At 36.6% G+C, this 19301-nt stretch overlaps 1 protein-coding gene across 3 annotated transcripts in view; it reads right to left on the bottom strand.

The window, feature by feature from the left end:
* The window catches only part of AKAP7 (A-kinase anchoring protein 7), a 160719-nt gene that overhangs the window by 53655 nt on the left and 87763 nt on the right, over nucleotides 1-19301 (bottom strand). For 2 of the 3 annotated variants that reach the window (XM_054491872.2, XM_054491871.2), the window contains exon 7: nucleotides 10863-11010. In XM_054491872.2, the coding sequence (XP_054347847.2) occupies nucleotides 10863-11010 (148 nt within the window). Of the gene's footprint in view, nucleotides 1-10862; nucleotides 11011-19301 lie in introns of those variants that run through there. The other variant, XM_054491876.2, reaches the window with a different exon arrangement.

The raw sequence follows: 19301 nt of genomic DNA, 5'->3' as shown, positions 1-19301 counted from the left end.
TTAAAGGACTTCTGCACAGCAAAAACTATCAACAAAGTAAACATAAACAGACAACCTACAGAATAGGAGAAAATATTTTCAAACTATACATCCAACAAAGGTCTAATTTCCAGAAATTGTAAGGAACTTAAATCAACATGTAAAAGAAAAAAACTCATTAAAAAACGGGCAAAGGTCATGAACAGATACTTCTCAAAAGAAGACATACAAGTGACCAACAAATATATGAAAAAATGATCCACAGTAGTAATCATCAGAGAAATGCAAATCAAAACTGCAATGAGATATCATCTTGCACCAGTAAGAATATCTATTAATAAAAAGTCAAAAAACAACAGATGCTGCTCAGGCTGCAGAGAAAAGGGAACACTTACATACTTTTGATGAGAATGTGAATTACATTTTGCCACTGTGGAAAGCAGTTTGGAGATTTCTCAAAGAATTTAAAACAGAGCTACCATTCAACCCAGAAATCCCATTACTGGGTATATACCCAAAGGAAAATAAATTGTTCTACCTAAAAGACACATGCACTCATATGTTCATCACTGTGCTTGCTATTCACAATAGCAAAGACATGGAATCAACCTAGGTACACATCAATGGTGAACTGGATTAAGAAAATGGGATACATATACATCATGGAATACTACACAGACATAAAAAAGAACAAAACCATGTCCTTTGCAGCAACATTAAAAACACATTAATTAATATCACCCCCATCTCCCTAGAAAAGTCTTTAAGCATGGCTTGGCAAGGGACATAAGGAAACTTTGAGGAGTAATGGAAAGTTCAGCATCTTGAAGGCAATAATGGTTTCACAGGCATGTGTATATATGTAAAAAGTTATCTAGTGGTATACTTTTAAGTATGTGCAGGTTTTGCATATAAGTTATACCTCACAGAGAATGTGATAGATAAAAACAAACTGGGAGGCCAGGCATGGTGGCTCACACCTGTAATCTCAGCACTATGGGAGGCCAAGGCGGGTGGATGATTTGAGGTCAGGAATTCAAGAACAGCCTGGCCAATGTGGTGAAACCTGTCTCTACTAAAAATACAAAAATTAGCCAGGTACTGTGGTAGGCACCTGTAATCCCAACTACTTGGGAGGCTGAGGCAGGAGAACCGCTTGAACTCAGGAGGCGGAGGTTGCAGTAAGCCAAGATCACGCCACTGCATTCCAGCCTGGGCAACACAACGAGACAGACTCCGTCTCAAAACAAAACAAAACAAAACAAAACAAATGGGGAAAATGAAGTTCATTATCCTACTGTGTGCTCTGTCAAGCACCTGATAATATATGTGAGTTTTCCAAAATTTCTATTTTTGCTTGAAAGCTTGAAATTTATGATTAGCAGTAAATAATGTCAGTTGTTGTACTTGCTGTGACAAGTTTACTTGTTTATTTGCAAGAAAATGCCTGTCAACACCCAAGTATGAAAACAAGTTTGTCCTTAAATCATTCTTCAAGAAAAAATGGTGTTCCATGGAAGAAAAGGGCTACTTTAGCTCACAGCTTAAATAATCATGCAAACACGTTTCTTTGGGTCGACCTACTTCAATATGCAGCAAAAGTGCCTCAAGCATACCTCCCATTTTTGTTACACAGAATATTAAAAATACATATACTCAGAAGTTGAGATTAAACGCAATTAATAATTTTTGCTACTCAGCAAGAACATTCTTAGGTGAAACTGCCTTTAAAAAATTTTTTTTTAGTTGCAACTGTCTAGATTCATACTGGCCATACACAGTTTTACTCACCATTGCTTTTGCATATAAATGTTAACCCAATGGAAAAGACAAATAATGTCTTATTATTTTTATAAAAATAGTTTTGTCCTCACTGACCCCCTAAAAGTATCTAAAGGACCACCAGGGATCCATGGGCCAAATTCTAAGAACTGGTGAACCTAAAGTGTATTTTAAAAGAATTTAAAACCCAGGCCGGGCACGGTGGCTCACACCTGTAATCCCAGCACTTTGGGAGGCTGAGGCAAGAGCCCAGGAATTTAAGACCAGCCTGGACATAGGGAGACCCTGTCTCTACAAAAAATAAAAATTAAAAATAAAGTAAAACCCAAAAAAGTATAGCCTCATAAATGATTAGAATACTAAATCATGTGTAAGATAAGCACAATGAGGCACATATTCCTACTGCAAAAAGCAAACTAAAAAAAAGGAAGATATTCATGCACATATCTATCGCCAATGCCCCTCTCCACTAAGTGAGCATATTGCATTTAAGCAATACACACATTTTCAAATTCAACATTTTCAAATTTTATTATGTATCAAAGGTCCAGATTTAAGGATTCTAGAAAGCTCAAAACCTTTTTTTCCTAGCTATGCCTTTCACCCAATGAAAAAATTAATTTCCTTCTCCTCCTACGCCTTCCTGCAGCATCAAACAATGGTTACTATCTTCCATAAAGGAGATCCGCATGCCTACATACTAAAACTGGGCAACATCCAGATGTGGGCAACTCATCTCTGCCCTGGCCCCTAAGGGTAAAGGAGCACTGAAGATAAGGACGTCAGAGTCAGAGAAGAGGGTCTCCTCAGTCAAAAGGGACTCCAACCTCAGAAGCAAGGCAAAAGGTCTTTTCTTTTTGGCTGAAGTACTGCCCTCATATGACTACTAGAAATCCCTGGGTGAACCATGACAAGCCTTTTAAGACTAACAAGCCTTTTAAGACTGATCTAGGCTGTCTGAGTGTCTTAAGGGTGATTCTCAAAAAGCAAGGACATCTAAATGGAATAATTCATTGACTCTACTCACTCAGAATTATCCTTAGTGTTTCAGCCCATAAAGTCTGAGCATGCTATCCCGTTGTTCTGGCCTATTTAGCATTGGATACATTCTGACTAAACTACAGCTGTATGGCACTAACTTATCTAGAACTCTTTCCTGGTCTATCACCATGTCAATGGAGATCTTTGCTTCTTCTATTTAGTTTAGGCTTGGCCCAACCCTATTCTCCTCCTGGCCTCTTATGCTACAGTCTGAAATTAATTAACAGACTTATCTTTAGGACTCAGTCCTGTGTTGTTGAGTATTAAACACCATCCTTGTTTTAGTGTATGTACCGCTGAAGCGAGCACAACATCATTCTCTTTTTATCTCACATTTATCTACTCAGTATTACACATTCACTGCCTCAGTGTATGTAACTATGTCCATTCCCTCACCAACTCCTCATACCCGCAAACCTAGCAACCTCCCACTCTGCAGCTTCCTCAGCTAACTCAACTGTGGGTTCAATCAAAGTGCCGTCTATCACAATTAATGCCTCCAGCCTGCCTCCCAATCCATTGCTTCTCTTTCATTGTATCAGGTTGGTGCAAAAGTAATTGTGGTCTTTGCCATTAAAGCAATGAAGTCAATTGCTCCAGAAAGTCTCCTTTCTCTATTGACTATCACTCTGCTCCTCAATCTCATCCCATTCAGCTGAATTCTGCTACTCCCCTATCCCCCTACTCTCCTACTAAATGGTAAAATTATAAGCTTCCACTGTGTCCTATCAAATCCCATTATTGTTATAGACAAGCCCTATTCATCTATTCCTCCTCCATTTCTCAGATGTAGTCTTTGCTGTCCGGTGATTCTGTATCACTCTTAAGGACTATGTCTTATACTTCTCTGTATCACATGATACCTGAGAGAGAAGTAGGCACATCGCACATGTTCAGTAACATTCATTAATGTTGAATAATAATTATTAAGCAAAGAAACAAGTGTTCCCAGAAAATAATTCTGTTTCTACCTCTGCTTGCAGAAGTTATAAATATACTGCACTGCAAACAAACAAACAAAAAACTTCTAGACCTTTCCAAATTCCCCACTGCCTCCTGTAAGATATGTCTGACAGTTGAAAGTAAACTAGTCTTTGCAAGCACTAAATTGCTCATCAATCTTACAAAAGGTGTCATTTAGTCATTTACATTCCCAAGGGAAATATAAATGGAACATAGCTGCCTGAGAAAAATTAATTCACCCAACTCGAGTAAGTAGCTCACAGAGAACAGCTTTCATAATCCTAAAATATCTGAATCATATTTCGTTCCTGGTTTTCACCAAAAAGAAGTAGGGTTTTCACTTTTTTATTAATTATTTGAATTTTAGCTGATTAGTGCAGTGCAGTTTGCACAGTTATAGCCCAATGACAAGTACGCATAATGTCACCCAAAGCTTTGAGCATGAAACAACTAAAATGTACCTTTTCTTATATTTGAAAATAGGAATGTTGCCACCATATCCTACCAAATTCTCCTAATGCTCCACATAAAGGTACACAACGGCAGAAGATTAAGAGGAAAATGTTCACCATAGAAATGTAAAGCAGGCAACAGCTGGCAGGAGGTACAAACTCAGATGCCCTCAGGAGCCAAGTAGGCAGTGTAAAGGTAAACAGATTTGTACAAGAACAACAGGATAAGTGGGATGATAAAAGATAGCTACGCTCAAGGTCACAATGCCTATTACTCCATCCAGGAAACTGTAGTGCCATGCAAGAATGTGAGACCAATGTGGTAATGTGGGCACCTCATCTGATTGTTCAGAAGAAGGTGGAAATCCAGATTTAATATAAAATCACACTAGTATTGGCAAGTAATTTGAATTATAAAAAAACAAACAAAAACCCCTGTTCAATCAAGTACATGTAAGGCTGCTAATCTGTGATTTCTGAGACACACAGTAAAAGATATGATGGGGTGTAAAAGAAATCCTAGAAAATAATTTCTAAAACTAAATCCCTACTTCATGTGCACCAAAAATGAATAAATTAATGGATAAAATTTAAAATGCATAAAATAGAACTGGATTTATGAGTATCTCCTGTGTGTACGAGAACCTATATTAATGATCATATCAGGTAAATTAAAAGCCTACACGGAAAAACAAAAACAAAAAAAACTAGAAGAAAATATGAACGAATATATATCACATCTTTGGTTTGAAGATAATGCTAATCATAATGGTCATGAAATAAATCATAAGAAATTTTCACCTATAATTTGATAAAACTTAACACTTAATATAAAAAATTCCTTGTCCAAAATTAAAAGCAACATAATACCTGGAAAATATTTGAAGCCAACATGGCAAACAAAAGGCTAATATCTTTACTCTCAACTCACAAATTGGTAACAGAATCCAGAAGAAGGAATCCCAGCTCCTTATGGATGAGGATGATTTGTGGTTGCCAGTTCCTAACTCAGTTCAAAGCAATGTACCCTGTGGGACCAGGGCTGTGACAACCACAAAACCCACATGGCTTCTGAGGAGAAAACATGCACAATAAGATGAGCTCCAAAAAAATCTTAAAAAGCACTAGAGGAAATTGAGGGCCACAGAAGACCAACTAAATGAATTCATTCCCAAGGAATCACAGAATTTTTTAAATATGAAAAGAACTTTAAAAAATGACTGTATTGAAATCCTCAAAGACATGACAGAAGAATTAATATCCATGAAGCAAAGAATAGAACAGGAAAATATGAAAGTGAATCAACTGGAGGCCAGGTGCAGTGGTTCACGCCTGTAATCCCTGCACTTTGGGAGGCACAGGTGGGTGGATCACCTGAGGTCAGGAGTTCGATACCAGCCTGGCCAACATGGCAAAACCCTGTCTCTACTAAAAATACAAAAAAAAAATTAGCTGGGCATGGTGGCGCACACCTGTAGTCCCAGCTACTCGGGAGGCTGAGGCAGGAGAATCACCTAAACCCAAGAGGTGGAGGTTGTGGTAAGCCGAAATTAAGCCACTGCATTCCAGCCTGGGTGAAAGAGCAAGACTCTGTCTCAAAAAAAAAAAAAAAAAAAGTGAATCAACTGGAAACCTTACACATGTAGCATACATACTCACTGATTTTTTTTTAAGATGTCTTAAATGGTATAACAGAGATGGCTGAAGAGATAATCAGTGACTTGTAATCTAGCACTCTCCAAGAATGTACCATTAACAAAGATAGGAAATATGCAAATCTAATGAGGGCTAAATTATCTCCCCAGAAAAACTCACACATGTACCTACATACAAAGTTTTACGAACAATATCAAGAAGTTCTCAGTGTCCCTGAGGCCCAACTTCTATCCTAGAACTCTGAATAATATTTTAAGATCAGAAATCTGTCCCACGGTATTAATGTATACCATAAAATGTTGGCTCAAGCCTCAAGAAATTGACATTAAATTTGAGTTAGGATCAAATCAAAGAGAAGCCAAACCAAGGTAGGCCAAATAAATCTGATTAAGAAATAAAACAAAGTATCCCAAATCTAATATTGTTATAAAATATAGGTAAGATTGATAAAATCAATAATATCTATAAGCAAATGAACTCTAGTGTATATTAAACTTGGTTAATTATAACAATAAATTATCACTTTAGATGCACATACGATTTTAAAGTTTATATTGTCATCGCCAAATGTGACCCACAAAAGCATTTGTAATAAGCAAAAATCATTTTTTAAAACAATGTGAAATGATTGGCTTGGGGATACAAGATTGGCAGCATTTGAAAAAGGCAAAATTGTTTTGAATTAGAAAGTGTAACAGCAATAAAGAAGCTTGATGGAAAGATCTGGAGAAACTACCCCACATAAGGGGAAATTTAAAGACTATAAACTGAAAAAGAGCAATGAAAGCGAAATCTCAGTGGCTTGAACACAGTGATGGGGAGTGGTAGGCTGAACAGAACTGTCCAGTGGCAATTTAGGTAATCTATGATATAAGCTTCATAATGCCAGTCCTGCAATATTTTCAGCAATATCAACATATTCCTAATTTTTTTTAACAGGAGTGAGAGAGGTAATGAGGCACTGCAACTCTTATAAGGTTGGCCTTGTAAGAGACCTTATAAGGTTGGCAGAGAAGACAGGGGAACCCGGCCAAAATCTGTCCTACACGAGAAGTATCTAAATTTTCCATTTACAATGAACCTAAACAGAAATGTTTGGTCCTCATCAAAACTTGGATGGAAGACAGCTCTCTTACAGAGATTCTGAAAAGATGAAAATTCTCCTTAAAATAGACTTGAGATGTTTCAGAATATAAAATTCAAACGACATACTGAATATCTTCTGTTTAAAATAGCTGAAGTCTTCGAAAGGTAAAATGAGGACCTCTGAAGATCTCTAATGAAAATTTGGAAGTAAAATTATGTCTCTTGAACATTGTTTAAGATTCTTTCAGGATGTATACATCCATAGGTGTTCTTCCAGCTGATTTGGAGATAAATTACCTTGGTTAAAGACCTTGCAATATTTAGCTACATATGCAGGCATACCTCAGAGGTATTATGGGTTAGTTCCAGACTATTGCAATAAAGCAAACATTGCAATAATGCAAGCCACGTGAATTTTTTGGTTTCCTAGTACATATAAAATTATGTTTCATTATACTGCAGTCTATTAAATGTGCAATATTATATCTAAAAAATGTACACATTTTACTTTAAATACACTTTATTGCCAAAAATGCTAACAATCATCTGAGCATTAAGCAAATCAGAATCTTTTTGCTGGTGGAGGGTCTTGTCTGTTGATGATGATGGTTGCTGACTAATCAGGGTAGTACTTGCTGGAGGTTGGAGTGGTTGTGGCAATTTCTCAAAATAAGACAATAATGGAGTTTGTTGCATCAATAGACTCTTCCTTTCATGAAAGATTTCTCTGTAGCATGGAATGCTGTTTGATAACATTTTACCCACAGTAAAACTTCTTCAAAATTGGAGTTGATTCTCTCAAACCCTTTAAAGCCACTGTTTTATCAATTAAGTTAATGTAGTATTCTAAATCCTTTGTTGTCATTTCAACGTTTAACGATCTTTACCAAGAGTAGATTCCATCTCAAGAAACCACTTATTTTGTTCCTTCATAAGAAGCAACTCATCATCCACTAAAGTTTCATCAAGAGATTACAGCAATTCAATCCCATCTTCAGGCTTCGCTCCTAATTTTAGTTCTCTTGCTATTTCTTTTCTTTTTTCCTTTTTTTTTTTTGAGATGGAGTCTTACTCTGTCACCCAGGCTGGAGTGCAGTGGTGTGATCTCCGCTCACTGCAAGCTCCGCCTGCCAGGTTCACACCATTCTCCTGCTTCAGCCTCCAGAGTAGCTGGGACTACAGGCGCCCGCCACCATGCCCAACTAATATTTTTTGCATTTTTAGTAGAGATGGGGTTTCACGGTGTTAGCCAGGATGGTCTCGATCTCCTGACCTTATGATCCGCCCACCTCGGCCTCCCAAAGTACTGGGATTACAGGCGCGAGCCACCGCGCCCGGCCATTCTCTTGCTGTTTCTATCACATCTGCAGTTACTTCCTCCAATGCAGTCTTGAATCTCTTCTCAAAGTCATTCACGAGGGCTGGAATCAACTTCTTCCAAACTCCTGTTAATGTTGCTATTTTGACTTCCTCCCATGAGTCATAAGTGTTCTTAATGACATCTAGAATGGTGAATCCTTTCCAGAAGGTTTTCAATTTGCTTTGCTCATATCTATCACAATAATCACTATTCATGGCAGCTATAGCCTTACAAAAATATTTCTTAAATAATAAGCCTTGAAAGTCTAAATTACTCCTTGATCCATGAGCTGCAGGATGGACACTGTGTTAACAGGCATGAAAATAACACTAAACTCCTTGTATATTTCCATCAGAGTTCTTGGGAGACAAGGTGCACTGTCAATGAGCAGTAATCATTTGAAAAGAATTTTTTTTTTCTGAGCAGTAGTTAAAATATTCCGTAAACCATGCTATTAACAGATGTGCTGTCATCCATGCTTTGTTGTTCCATTTATAAAGTATAGACAGACTGAATTTAGAATAATTCTTAAGGTCCCTAGGATTTTTGGAATGGACAATGAGCACTGGCTTCAACTCAAAAGTCACCAGCTGCATTAGCCCCTCACAAGAGAGTCGGCCTGTTCTTTGAAACTCTGAAGTCAGACATTGACTTCTCTTCTGTAGCTATGAAAATCCTGGATGCCATCTTCTTCCAATAGAAGGCTGTTTTGTCTACATTGAAAATCTGCTGCTTTGAGCAGCCACCTTCATCAATGACCTTAGCTAGATCTTCTGGATAACTGGCTGCAGCTTCTGTATCAGCACTTGCTGCTTCACCGTGCACTTTTATGTTATGGAGACAGCTTCTCTCCTTAAACCTCATGAACCAGCCTCTGCTGGTTTCCAACTTTTCTTCTGCATCTTGCTCACCTTTCTCACCTTTCACAGAACTGAAGAGAGTTGGGGCCTGGCACTGGATCAGGCTTTGGCTTAAGGGAATGTTGCGGTTGGTTTGATCTTCTATCTAGACCACTAAAACTTTTTCCATATCAGTAATAAGGCTAATTCACTTTCTTTTGATTTGTGTGTTCACTGGAATAGCACTTTTAATTTCCTTTAAGAACTTTTCCTTGGCATTCACAACTTGGCTAACTGGTACAAGAAGCCTAGTTTTCGGATTATTTCAGCTTTCGACATGCCTTCCTCACTAAGCTTAATCATTTCTAGCTTTTTTTTCTTGCATGTCCTTCCAATGTATCATTTCTAGCTTTTGATATAAGGTAAGAGATGTACGACTCTTCACCCTAGGCTTTTGGATTATTTCAGCTTTTGACATGCCTTCCTCACTAAGCCTAATCATTTCTAGCTTTTTTCTTCTTGCATGTCCTTCCAATGTATCATTCCTAGCTTTTGATTTAAGGGAAGAGATGTACGACTCTTCACACGGAATGGCTGTTCGGTGGAGCAGTCAGAACACACACATTTATCAATTTGGTTTGCTATCTTATACGAATACAATTCATATGGCGGTGCCCCAAAACAATAACGATAATAACATCAAAGATCACTGATCACCATAACAGATATAATAATAATGAAGTCTAAAATACTGTGAGAATTACCAAAATGTAATTGACACAAAAAGAGCACATGCTGTTAGAAAAAATGGCCCAGAAAGACAATTGATACAGGGTTGCTACAAACCTTCAATTTGTTAAAAATAAATAAATAAACTGCCTTTTTAAGGCAATATTTGTGAAGCACAATAAAGCAAAGCACAATAAAACAAGCATGTATTTGTCTTCTTTGAGTATTTTCATGTTACTTTAAAAGCATATAAATCAGGTTGTCTTGAAGTTCACAATTTTAAAAGAATAGTGTCTGGTTTGAAATAATAAATCTGAATCATAACAGAGCTGGCTGCTTTGAAATACATTCACATTGCAAAAAGTGGAGTATAGCTCTATTCTGGATGAAAGATCTCCCTAAGTGTACACACTTTCCACCTGGAAACACAGTTTTATATAAGTCTGTCTCATCTCATACCATCTGACAGATGCATTTATGTATGAATCTTTGCTTCCCCTCAAAACATCTTTTTTAGGGAAGAAAGTGAAGTTTTCAATTTTTGCAGGCCACCTACATTTTCTCTTCTCAAGGTGAAACTTTCTGGCTGGAATCATTCTATTCGTAATTACAAGCAGCAAATACAAAATGCCAGGTGTGGAAGGTCATGGAGGCCTTCCTGGAGAAAATGCTTTCTTCATGTTCATGAAATAAAATTAAATTGAAATGATTTCTAAATCAATATTTCCAGACTTCATTATAATTATATTTAAAGCCAGAAGTATAAAAACTACAGGTAGTAAAGTCTTAACTGATCAATATAAATACTAAAAATGCTCTAGAAAATTTTCAATGTATCATTGTCAAAACATAATATTTAGTAAAGTATATCATTGAGAAAAATGTATACAACTAAGTTTAAGTATTTGCCAAGATACAAGTGATGCCAAAAAAATTAAAAATAAAGATAATAAATAATTTTTAAATGACACTCACCAATCACAATGGAAGATTCACAGTGATAATAACCATTACTTTGTTTTTTCTTCAGCATGGAGCAAAGATCTATGCGATATAATATTTCTTCTCCAAATCTGTGACTGATAAACTTTTCATATAAATCAGGATCTATTTTTTTCACTCCCTTGAAATGAAAAAACAAATCAATCAATCAATCATTTCACCCAGGCAGCCAGTTCATAATTACATCACTTTCTTAGAACCTGATTATTACATTACTACATTGTTACACCACTGCCTACTGGCACTTGAAATGGATATACAACAATAAAATTGTTGTGAAGTTGTTTTTCAAGTCTCCCTACCTAGAAGGAGTTGTATTAAAAAACCATCAATAAAGAGTGTTAGGTTTAAATTTGGCAGTTTTCAGAACTTCATACATTTTAAGCTCCACAAATAATAAAGTATACTGAGTTAAAATTTTGAGATACCAAGGAAAGACTAATCATCTCCAACAAAAGTGGAGAAATGGATAAATTTTATTTTTTTTGAAATGGAGTCTCATGCTGTCACCCAGGCTGGAGTGCAGTGGTGCGATCTCGGCTCACTGCAACCTCCGCCTCCTGGGTTCAAGTGATTCTCCTCCCTCAGGCTCCTGAATAGCTGGGACTACAGGCGCGTGTTACCACGCCTGTATTTTTTGTGTCGCCACAAAAAAATATTTTTTGTATTTTTAGCAGAGACGGGGTTTCACTGTGTTAGACAGGATGGTCTTGATCTCCGGACCTCAAGATCCACCCGCCTCGGCCTCCCAAAGTGCTGGGATTACATACGTGGGCCACCGCGCCCAGCGAAATAGATACATTTTTTTAAAGTAAGGTAGAAAAAAATAAAATACTATAAATCTTTAAAAAGTAAGGTGGATCTTAACATTTTATAGTGGAAAAATCCCCTAATAAAATGGATGTAATTTTTAAATTCCTTATGTAAGAATCATCTGAAAGACAATTAAAGATTACTTGAATTGGAGCAGGTAAGTCAGTGGATCTTCCAAATTCTTCTCTATCTGCTCCTCCTTATTTTCAGTGTATTTTCTTAGCAGAAACAGCTGGTTGTTGAAAAATTACAGTGGGATGCCCTTGGTACCTCTGTAGTTCCCCATAACATGGGAAAGAATATATCTGCCTCTGCTATACTATACAATGGCCATGCAGCTCAGCCTCAGAGTCCCAAAATGCAGTCCATAAGATTAAAGTAACTAGAATATATATTTTCTCTTTTCAGTGACAAAAACTTATTTAGAAAACTAGTTAATGGAAAAAAATTTATAAAAGCAAAAATATTAAATCACTACAAACTGCCACTGCTATAGTTTTATGTGTTTAGTTTTTCCTATGCCAATACAAAGTACATTTTTTCTCTTCTATAGAATGTGGTTGTTCCCTGAGTACTATTTGATAACCAGCTTTATATTTTCAGCAAATATGCCGTGTCAGTAAATAATATACAGATGTGCCAAATATTTTTCTCCATAGTACTTAACTGCATGAAAGTCTCATAATTTATTCATCCAATTATTTACTGATTTACTGTTGGACATTTAGGTTGATCTTAATTTTTAATATCATATTAAACATGTTTCTATTGATGTATGTTTTTGTTCAATGTCTAAAACTGGACTCCTAATCGCTCCCCCTTACCTCAAAGGGTTATGTGGACTAAGTAAGTTCATTTATAAAAGTGCTTAAAACAATGAAATATAATAAATTATACAGAAACACACACATACACACAGTCATTATCATTAGTGAACTTTATGTAATAACTTCATTCGAGATAACATTTCAAGAATAAAAAACATTCTAAGTAAATGGAAAATGACCAACCATTCTTGTCTTCTAAATGCTTGTATGTGTGTGTGTAGGGGTGTGCAGGTTAGAGAAAGTCATTCCTTCAGACTGGAGAAAAGACTGGCAATAACACAGCAGACAAATAAGAACCTTCAATTTTCAAGAAACCAATGCAGCACCGACTAGCCACTATTGCTATAATCTTCACTTCCGTTTTGTAAAATGTCATTTTTTAAAGAAATAAAACATGAGATTGACTCTAATCTTCTAGGCTTATTAATTTAATTTCAGCAAAAGGTAAATGCTAACTGTTTTGCAAGAATTTTTCACAGATGACTTCCAACATGAGTCTTTAGGAGTTAATTTTTACTAGCAAGTGAAACGGAATTAATTCCTTAACTCATAATTTATAGAGAGCGCTATGGTTCAAAAAGGCATGATGCCTTTTGAAGGCACTGAAATTATATGCCCTGATCAGAAAAATCTTCAGTAATAAACAACCTATAAACAGCTAAGCCTCTGCATTGTCTGATATATATTACAATTTCAACGTGATCTTCATTCTCTGGAGAAATTTTTTGTTTGGCAATATATTTCTTTTCTGATGAAATTTATCGAATTGATCTCACCATCCAGCTGCAGCAGGTGGTGTTTTCTTTCATACTAAAAAAAAAAGGAAGACTATGATTCTGAGAAAATAAATGGGACCTCAAAAGTGGATCATTTAGGGTAAGACTAAGAAGGGCCCTATTTTCTGAATGAATCCACTGGGATGGCAAAATAGTTTCAGAAGCATCATCCTCCCAGATTATATTTTAAAGCTAAAAAGGCTGGGGGGTGGCATTATTTTCAGGTTGTGGACCCCCCCACATTATTCTCTGCTTCCCTTCATCATAGGCCAGACTCTTCATCATAGGCCAGACCCAAGGCACTATTACTTAACTATCAATGGAGGTATACAATGTTAGGACGGTTCAAAAGATATCATGAAAATTGTTAAATTTCATCTATAAAGGCTAAGAGTTAGGATTATTTCACATGTAGAAGAAAAATACGTGAGGTATCTTTAACAAATCATGCTATGGGTGTTGCAACCCTGGAATTTTGAATATGATTGGTGATGGTCTAGTCCTTAGAAGGTTATTTTTGCCTTAAACCTAACAGGGAGGAGGCATATTTTTAAGAGCTTCATATTTATAAATGTATCCAGTATAAGTGACATTTCAATTATGCAACATAACATTAGAAGAGAAAATAGGAGGTTAAGTATGGAATATCAGACTTTGAAACAATAAATTAGTGGTAAGAAATGTCAAACAGAAAAAAGTTTTCAAAACTATCTTAATTAATCATTAGAAATGACTGAAGTTTTAACTTATCTTTAGCCTAGTTTCAGTCACAGTTTAGGAAAAATTATCAGTGATGTTCAAATACACTTGATAACCTTTGATACAATGTACCGGGAAACAGGAATTTCGTTCTTGGTTGTAACTTGGCACTCAAACAGTCCACTCCAGAGAAAACGCCATTGAAAGCATGACGAGTATTTTTAGAATCATCTGATGGCTCAATCTGATAAGTAATGGAAATTATTTACTCAGGAGGCACTCACCATATCATTTACATTTAGCTAAATGATGTGCATAATTTAATATGTACCAAAGAGGGCTCAGACTTACATTACTATGCCTCTGACTCTATTTTTAATACAGGAAGTAGACAGACAGTCACAAAACATGGAAATTCACATTTGCTAATCTCAAAGTGAAAATCATTTAAGATTCTAAAAAATAAGATACATTTATTCATCTTTAATTTCTATGACAAACTTTTTGTCGTCAGAATGGAAATCAATATTAAGAAGGTTGAAACATTTTTGTAATAGAAGATAACTTCTTATTGTTACTTATTATAACAATCACAACTTCCATGATGAAAATATAAACAGGCTTCATATAAGACAAAGAAATTATCTGTCCTACTGATAGTAAGCTTGGCATTCCTGGATTTGATTTCTGCTATGTTTTCCAATAGTTTATTGCTGTCATATAAGTAGCTATAAAAGAAATACACATTTCCTGTGATAATGACTTGACAACAAAATTAAGAATGTGATTTAAGAGCCAAACTCGCTTTCCATTTTGGGCATAGGCTGGTTAAAGAAGAATAGTAATCCCTTACACTTATTTTTGTTAAGTGGCAAAAAGTTACATTTGTTTAATGTTATATTGGTGAAGAAATTGAAATCACTTTTAGTGATCACTGCCCCAGTGAAAATGTACATATTGGCAATTCAAAGTTATGAAAACATTATATATCATCATGGGGCTTATCTCTGGCAAATCTTAAAGTTCTTCATGACTCCTTCACCTCTTTGCACAACTCCATTTTTTGCTGTTATTTGCACTATTTCATTTTCACCGTCCTCCTGATACAGAACACTTGGTTACCTCCTCGCCAGCTGCAGCCTTCCCTCAGCTGCAGCCTTCCCTCAGCTCCTCTGAGTCAGGACGAGGCTCAGTTCCACCCCAGCCTGTTCTTGACAGGGAGGGAAAGAGATGAGGAGCTTCACTGCACCAACCAATGAGCTCCAGAACAGCACGGTGATTTTAGATCATGTCCAGCACCCAGGGTGAGAACGGCCTTGCGGCCTTCCCATCTTCTCCTCTGGCCATTCTGGGCCAGTCTACGTGGCTGGGCTCTGCTTTGGTCCCCTCGTCGAATGTGCCTGTTTCCTGTCTTGCTGAGGCCCTGACACCCCACCAACTGCCTGTCAGTTAGTTTACAGAAGGAAATATAAGGAGTGATGAAAAATAGAAAAGTCAACAGTACTTTATCTGGCCCAATTATTGTGGCCCAATCTGAAAAAAAAATGATGCCATCTATCATCTGTATTACAGTAATGGAAAATATAAAGCATTTACTATGCACAGGCACTGTTCTAAGAACTTTTCTGAACTCATTTAATAACCACAATAACACTATTATCCACAGATAAGAAAACTAAATCACAGAGAAATGAGGTCACTTACCAAAAGACACAGCTAGTAAGAGATAGAGCTTGGATACAGATTCAGAATAAGTAGAGAAAATAATATATTGAGAAGAAGAGCAGAATAATAATTTCAAGCCCTCCATTATTTACTTTAAAATATTAAAATTCTAAGAATATTAATCATTATTAAGATACAATCATATATACTATCATATTTCCAAAACGAATGTCAAAATTACTTTGGGAATCTCTAGCATTCTAAAATACATGCCCTTAATATAGTGCATGAATATTAGTAAATCAAGTGATATGTACAGGTCATAGTAAATTAATTTCAGAGAGGGAGATAAGAGAGAATTCATAGATGCTACTTATACATAGAAAAAATTATCCAAATAATCCAGCCTGCAAAAAGATGCTTCTTATACTGTTAATATTCCAAATAATCAGGTAAAATACTGGCACAGATGGTCTACGTTTTCTGGACCAGCTATTTATTTCCATATATAGTATTTCTCAATTCTTTATTTTGTTTTATGCTAAAGCGTCTATTCGGTTCACCATGGGATTTTTTTAGGCATGCCATCTCCCTAACTCCTGTATTTATAAACTTACTTTTAGCATTCCAGCCTGGTTTAATGTTCAGGCTTTACAGAAAGAAAAAGCAGAAACTCTACCCTAGTATTTTAACTAACATTTACAATATTACACCTTTCAGCAAGTAGTAGGTAGAAACACAGCTGCTAGAGCTATACATTTTAAATCTACTACTGACACCTCCTTTTACCTACCCTAAAACTTTAAGAAGCGCTGGATGCTCCTTGGTGGCATCAAGTAGCTAGGAAAGCAGTCACAGAGGGAAGATAACACGAGTCCTAACAACACAAGTCACGTCACAAAAGCCACCAAGAGAAAATGCTGGTTGCCTCCTGGTCCTAATGTGTCATTCCAGGAGGTGCTGGCATCAAACAGACCAGAGGAAGAAACATGGCTCTGGTTCACAAACATTTGGTTCATTTATACTGACTAAGGCCATGTTAACCAGAGAGAGAACAACAGGTCACTGGCACCCAAGAAGTTCTCAAGGTTGCAGGCTCAATACAACAAGCACAGTGCTAGAACACTGCAATGTCTTTATTTACAACACAGTCTGTTCCCACGTAAGCTCATTGTTTGTCTACTTAGCCAACCTCAAATCTTTCTTCTCAAGTCCTCCTCCTTCTCATTTCCAGCAGGAGAGACCATATGCTGTTTGGCCACATAACTGTTTGTTATACTTGCATGTGGCTTTTCTCAGTATAATGAAACAAAGAAGGGGCTCAAAAAATGAGGCATCCAAGAAAGATTCCTATATGCTCAGTCTCAGCTGAGCACTCAACTCCCTTTCATCAAACTCCAGCTGTGTTCTTGGCTTGGAACAGTCTTGTGGTCACTCAAATGTAAACAAGCTACAGCCTCCTCCTCCTTCCTATCATCTGTTTTCCTAATGTTTTGCTCTTTGGTACATGTTCTCCTGAATTTAGCAACTTAACCACTTATTTCCATACATCAAAAATAAAACAAAATCTCCCACATACACTTACAACTTAATCTATTATGTTTCCTTCTTTCAATGCAATAGCTTTTTCCTTCTAATCAATACTTCCTAACATTAAGTAATTAATGCCAGTAAGCCACTGGTATAAAAAATTCTCAGTATAAAAAATTCACTGGTATAAAAAACATCAACAATGAAGCAGGAGAGTGGGGCTGTTTGGTAGAAAATCATTCAGAAATGAGTTCACAGAAAAATCCTAACTTTAATTTGCCCCATAACACTGGCCTATGTATTGCAACATATTTATATCATGGTAGAATGTGTTGTGCTTTTATAGCTTAGAGGTCAAAAGTATGGAACCACTTACCTCAGCTGATTATGTTATCAAAAGATAGAACTTCAGACATAACTGTACCTCAGATACCATTCAAATGAGAGCTAAATACTGTCCCTAGACAGTGTACAAGAGACTGTACACTCTCAAAACATTTTAAATGCATCCACAGACATCACTAATTGCAGCCTTGTAACTTTAAATGAGAAAGACCTAAAGCATTTTCCCAGATCCTCGTGCCCCATGTACCTGGTACTTTATACTTTTCTCACTTTCTTATGAACTAATCAATTTCCTGGACTCTTTTCCCATCAACATTCTTCCTTCTCACTTTTCTCCCCCATTCTAACCCCCAACATCATTCTCAATAGGATACCTTACTTAACCTAACTCAGCCTCTTACTCTGCCTAACTACCCAGCAGTATTCCCTGCATACTACTTAGAAAAGATGACCCTGTCTAACAAAGGAAGGGCTCCAACAACTGAATGTTACAAGAACTGGGTGAAGAAATGGGAAAGAAATAGTGGCATTGCGATTTACATTGACACCCCTATAACTTAGGAAATGGAACAAGGAAGAAAGGTGCTCAATGATACAAGCCTTTCACCTTATTTGGTTTGGAACTCTTCCCTGGACATCATAACAGATATAAAGGAGTCTGATAGGAAAAAAACAATAGCTAAATATGGAAGTCATTAAACATATGACCCAAGAATCATGTGTAGCCCTTAAACCAATTTTAAAATGAATGTTTCTCTCCAGATAGAGCAAGAAATGTAAACAAAGACTTTCTAAGTATGACACACATGGCAATGTAAAATAATTTTTATATAACATTCAATTGGAACTTTGCCCACATTTCAAACTTAAACATTTAATTGTGAAATTTCCCCTTGTTTACTTTAAAATACAGATCATCCCTGACTTAGGATGATTCAACATACGATATTTCAACTTTATGATGTGTGAAAGTAACATGCATTCAGTAGAACCCATACTTCAAGTACTAACACAACCATTGTTTTTTCACTTTCAGTGCAATATTCAATAACTTACATGAGCTATGCAACACTTTACTATAAAATGGGTTTTGTGTTAGATGAGTTTGCCCAACTGTAGGCTAATATAAGTGTTCTGAGCACATTTAGGTAGGCTAGGCTAGGCTATCAGGTTTGATAAGGTAAATGTATTAAATGCATTTTTAACTTATAATGTGTTCAATTTATGATGGGCTTATCAGAATGTAACCCTATCATAAACTGAGGAACATCTGTATAGAATTACAGGGATTACATAAATTTTCTTTCTTTCTTTTTTTTTTTTTTTGAGACGGAGTCTCACTATGTCTCCCAGGCTGGAGTGCAGTGGCGCGATCTCAGCTCACTGCAACCTCTGTCTTCCAGGTTCTCGCCATTCCCCTGCCTCAGCCTCCCAAGCAGCTGGGACTACAGGCGCCCGCCACCATACGCGGCTAATTTTTTGCATTTTTTTTTTTTTTTTTTAGTAGAGACGGGGTTTCACCGTGTTAGCCAGGATGGTCTCAATCTCCTGACCTCGTGATCCACCCACCTCGGCCTCCCAAAGTGCTAGGATTACAGGCGTGAGCCACCGCGCCCGTCCGGATTACATAAATTTCCTAATGCACTCAGAGTCAGCCTGTATCTATAAACACTAGATTTGCTTTTCAAAAGTACAGTTAAAATAGGCATCAGACCAGTCAGTAATTTCCACACAGCCTTTTCTTTTAGAGATTTCAA

Source organism: Pongo pygmaeus, chromosome 5 (assembly GCF_028885625.2).
Source record: "Pongo pygmaeus isolate AG05252 chromosome 5, NHGRI_mPonPyg2-v2.0_pri, whole genome shotgun sequence".
Classification (NCBI taxonomy): domain Eukaryota; kingdom Metazoa; phylum Chordata; class Mammalia; order Primates; family Hominidae; genus Pongo; species Pongo pygmaeus.
Note: the sequence above shows the minus strand (reverse complement) of the source record. Positions and strands in the feature narration are given on the sequence as shown.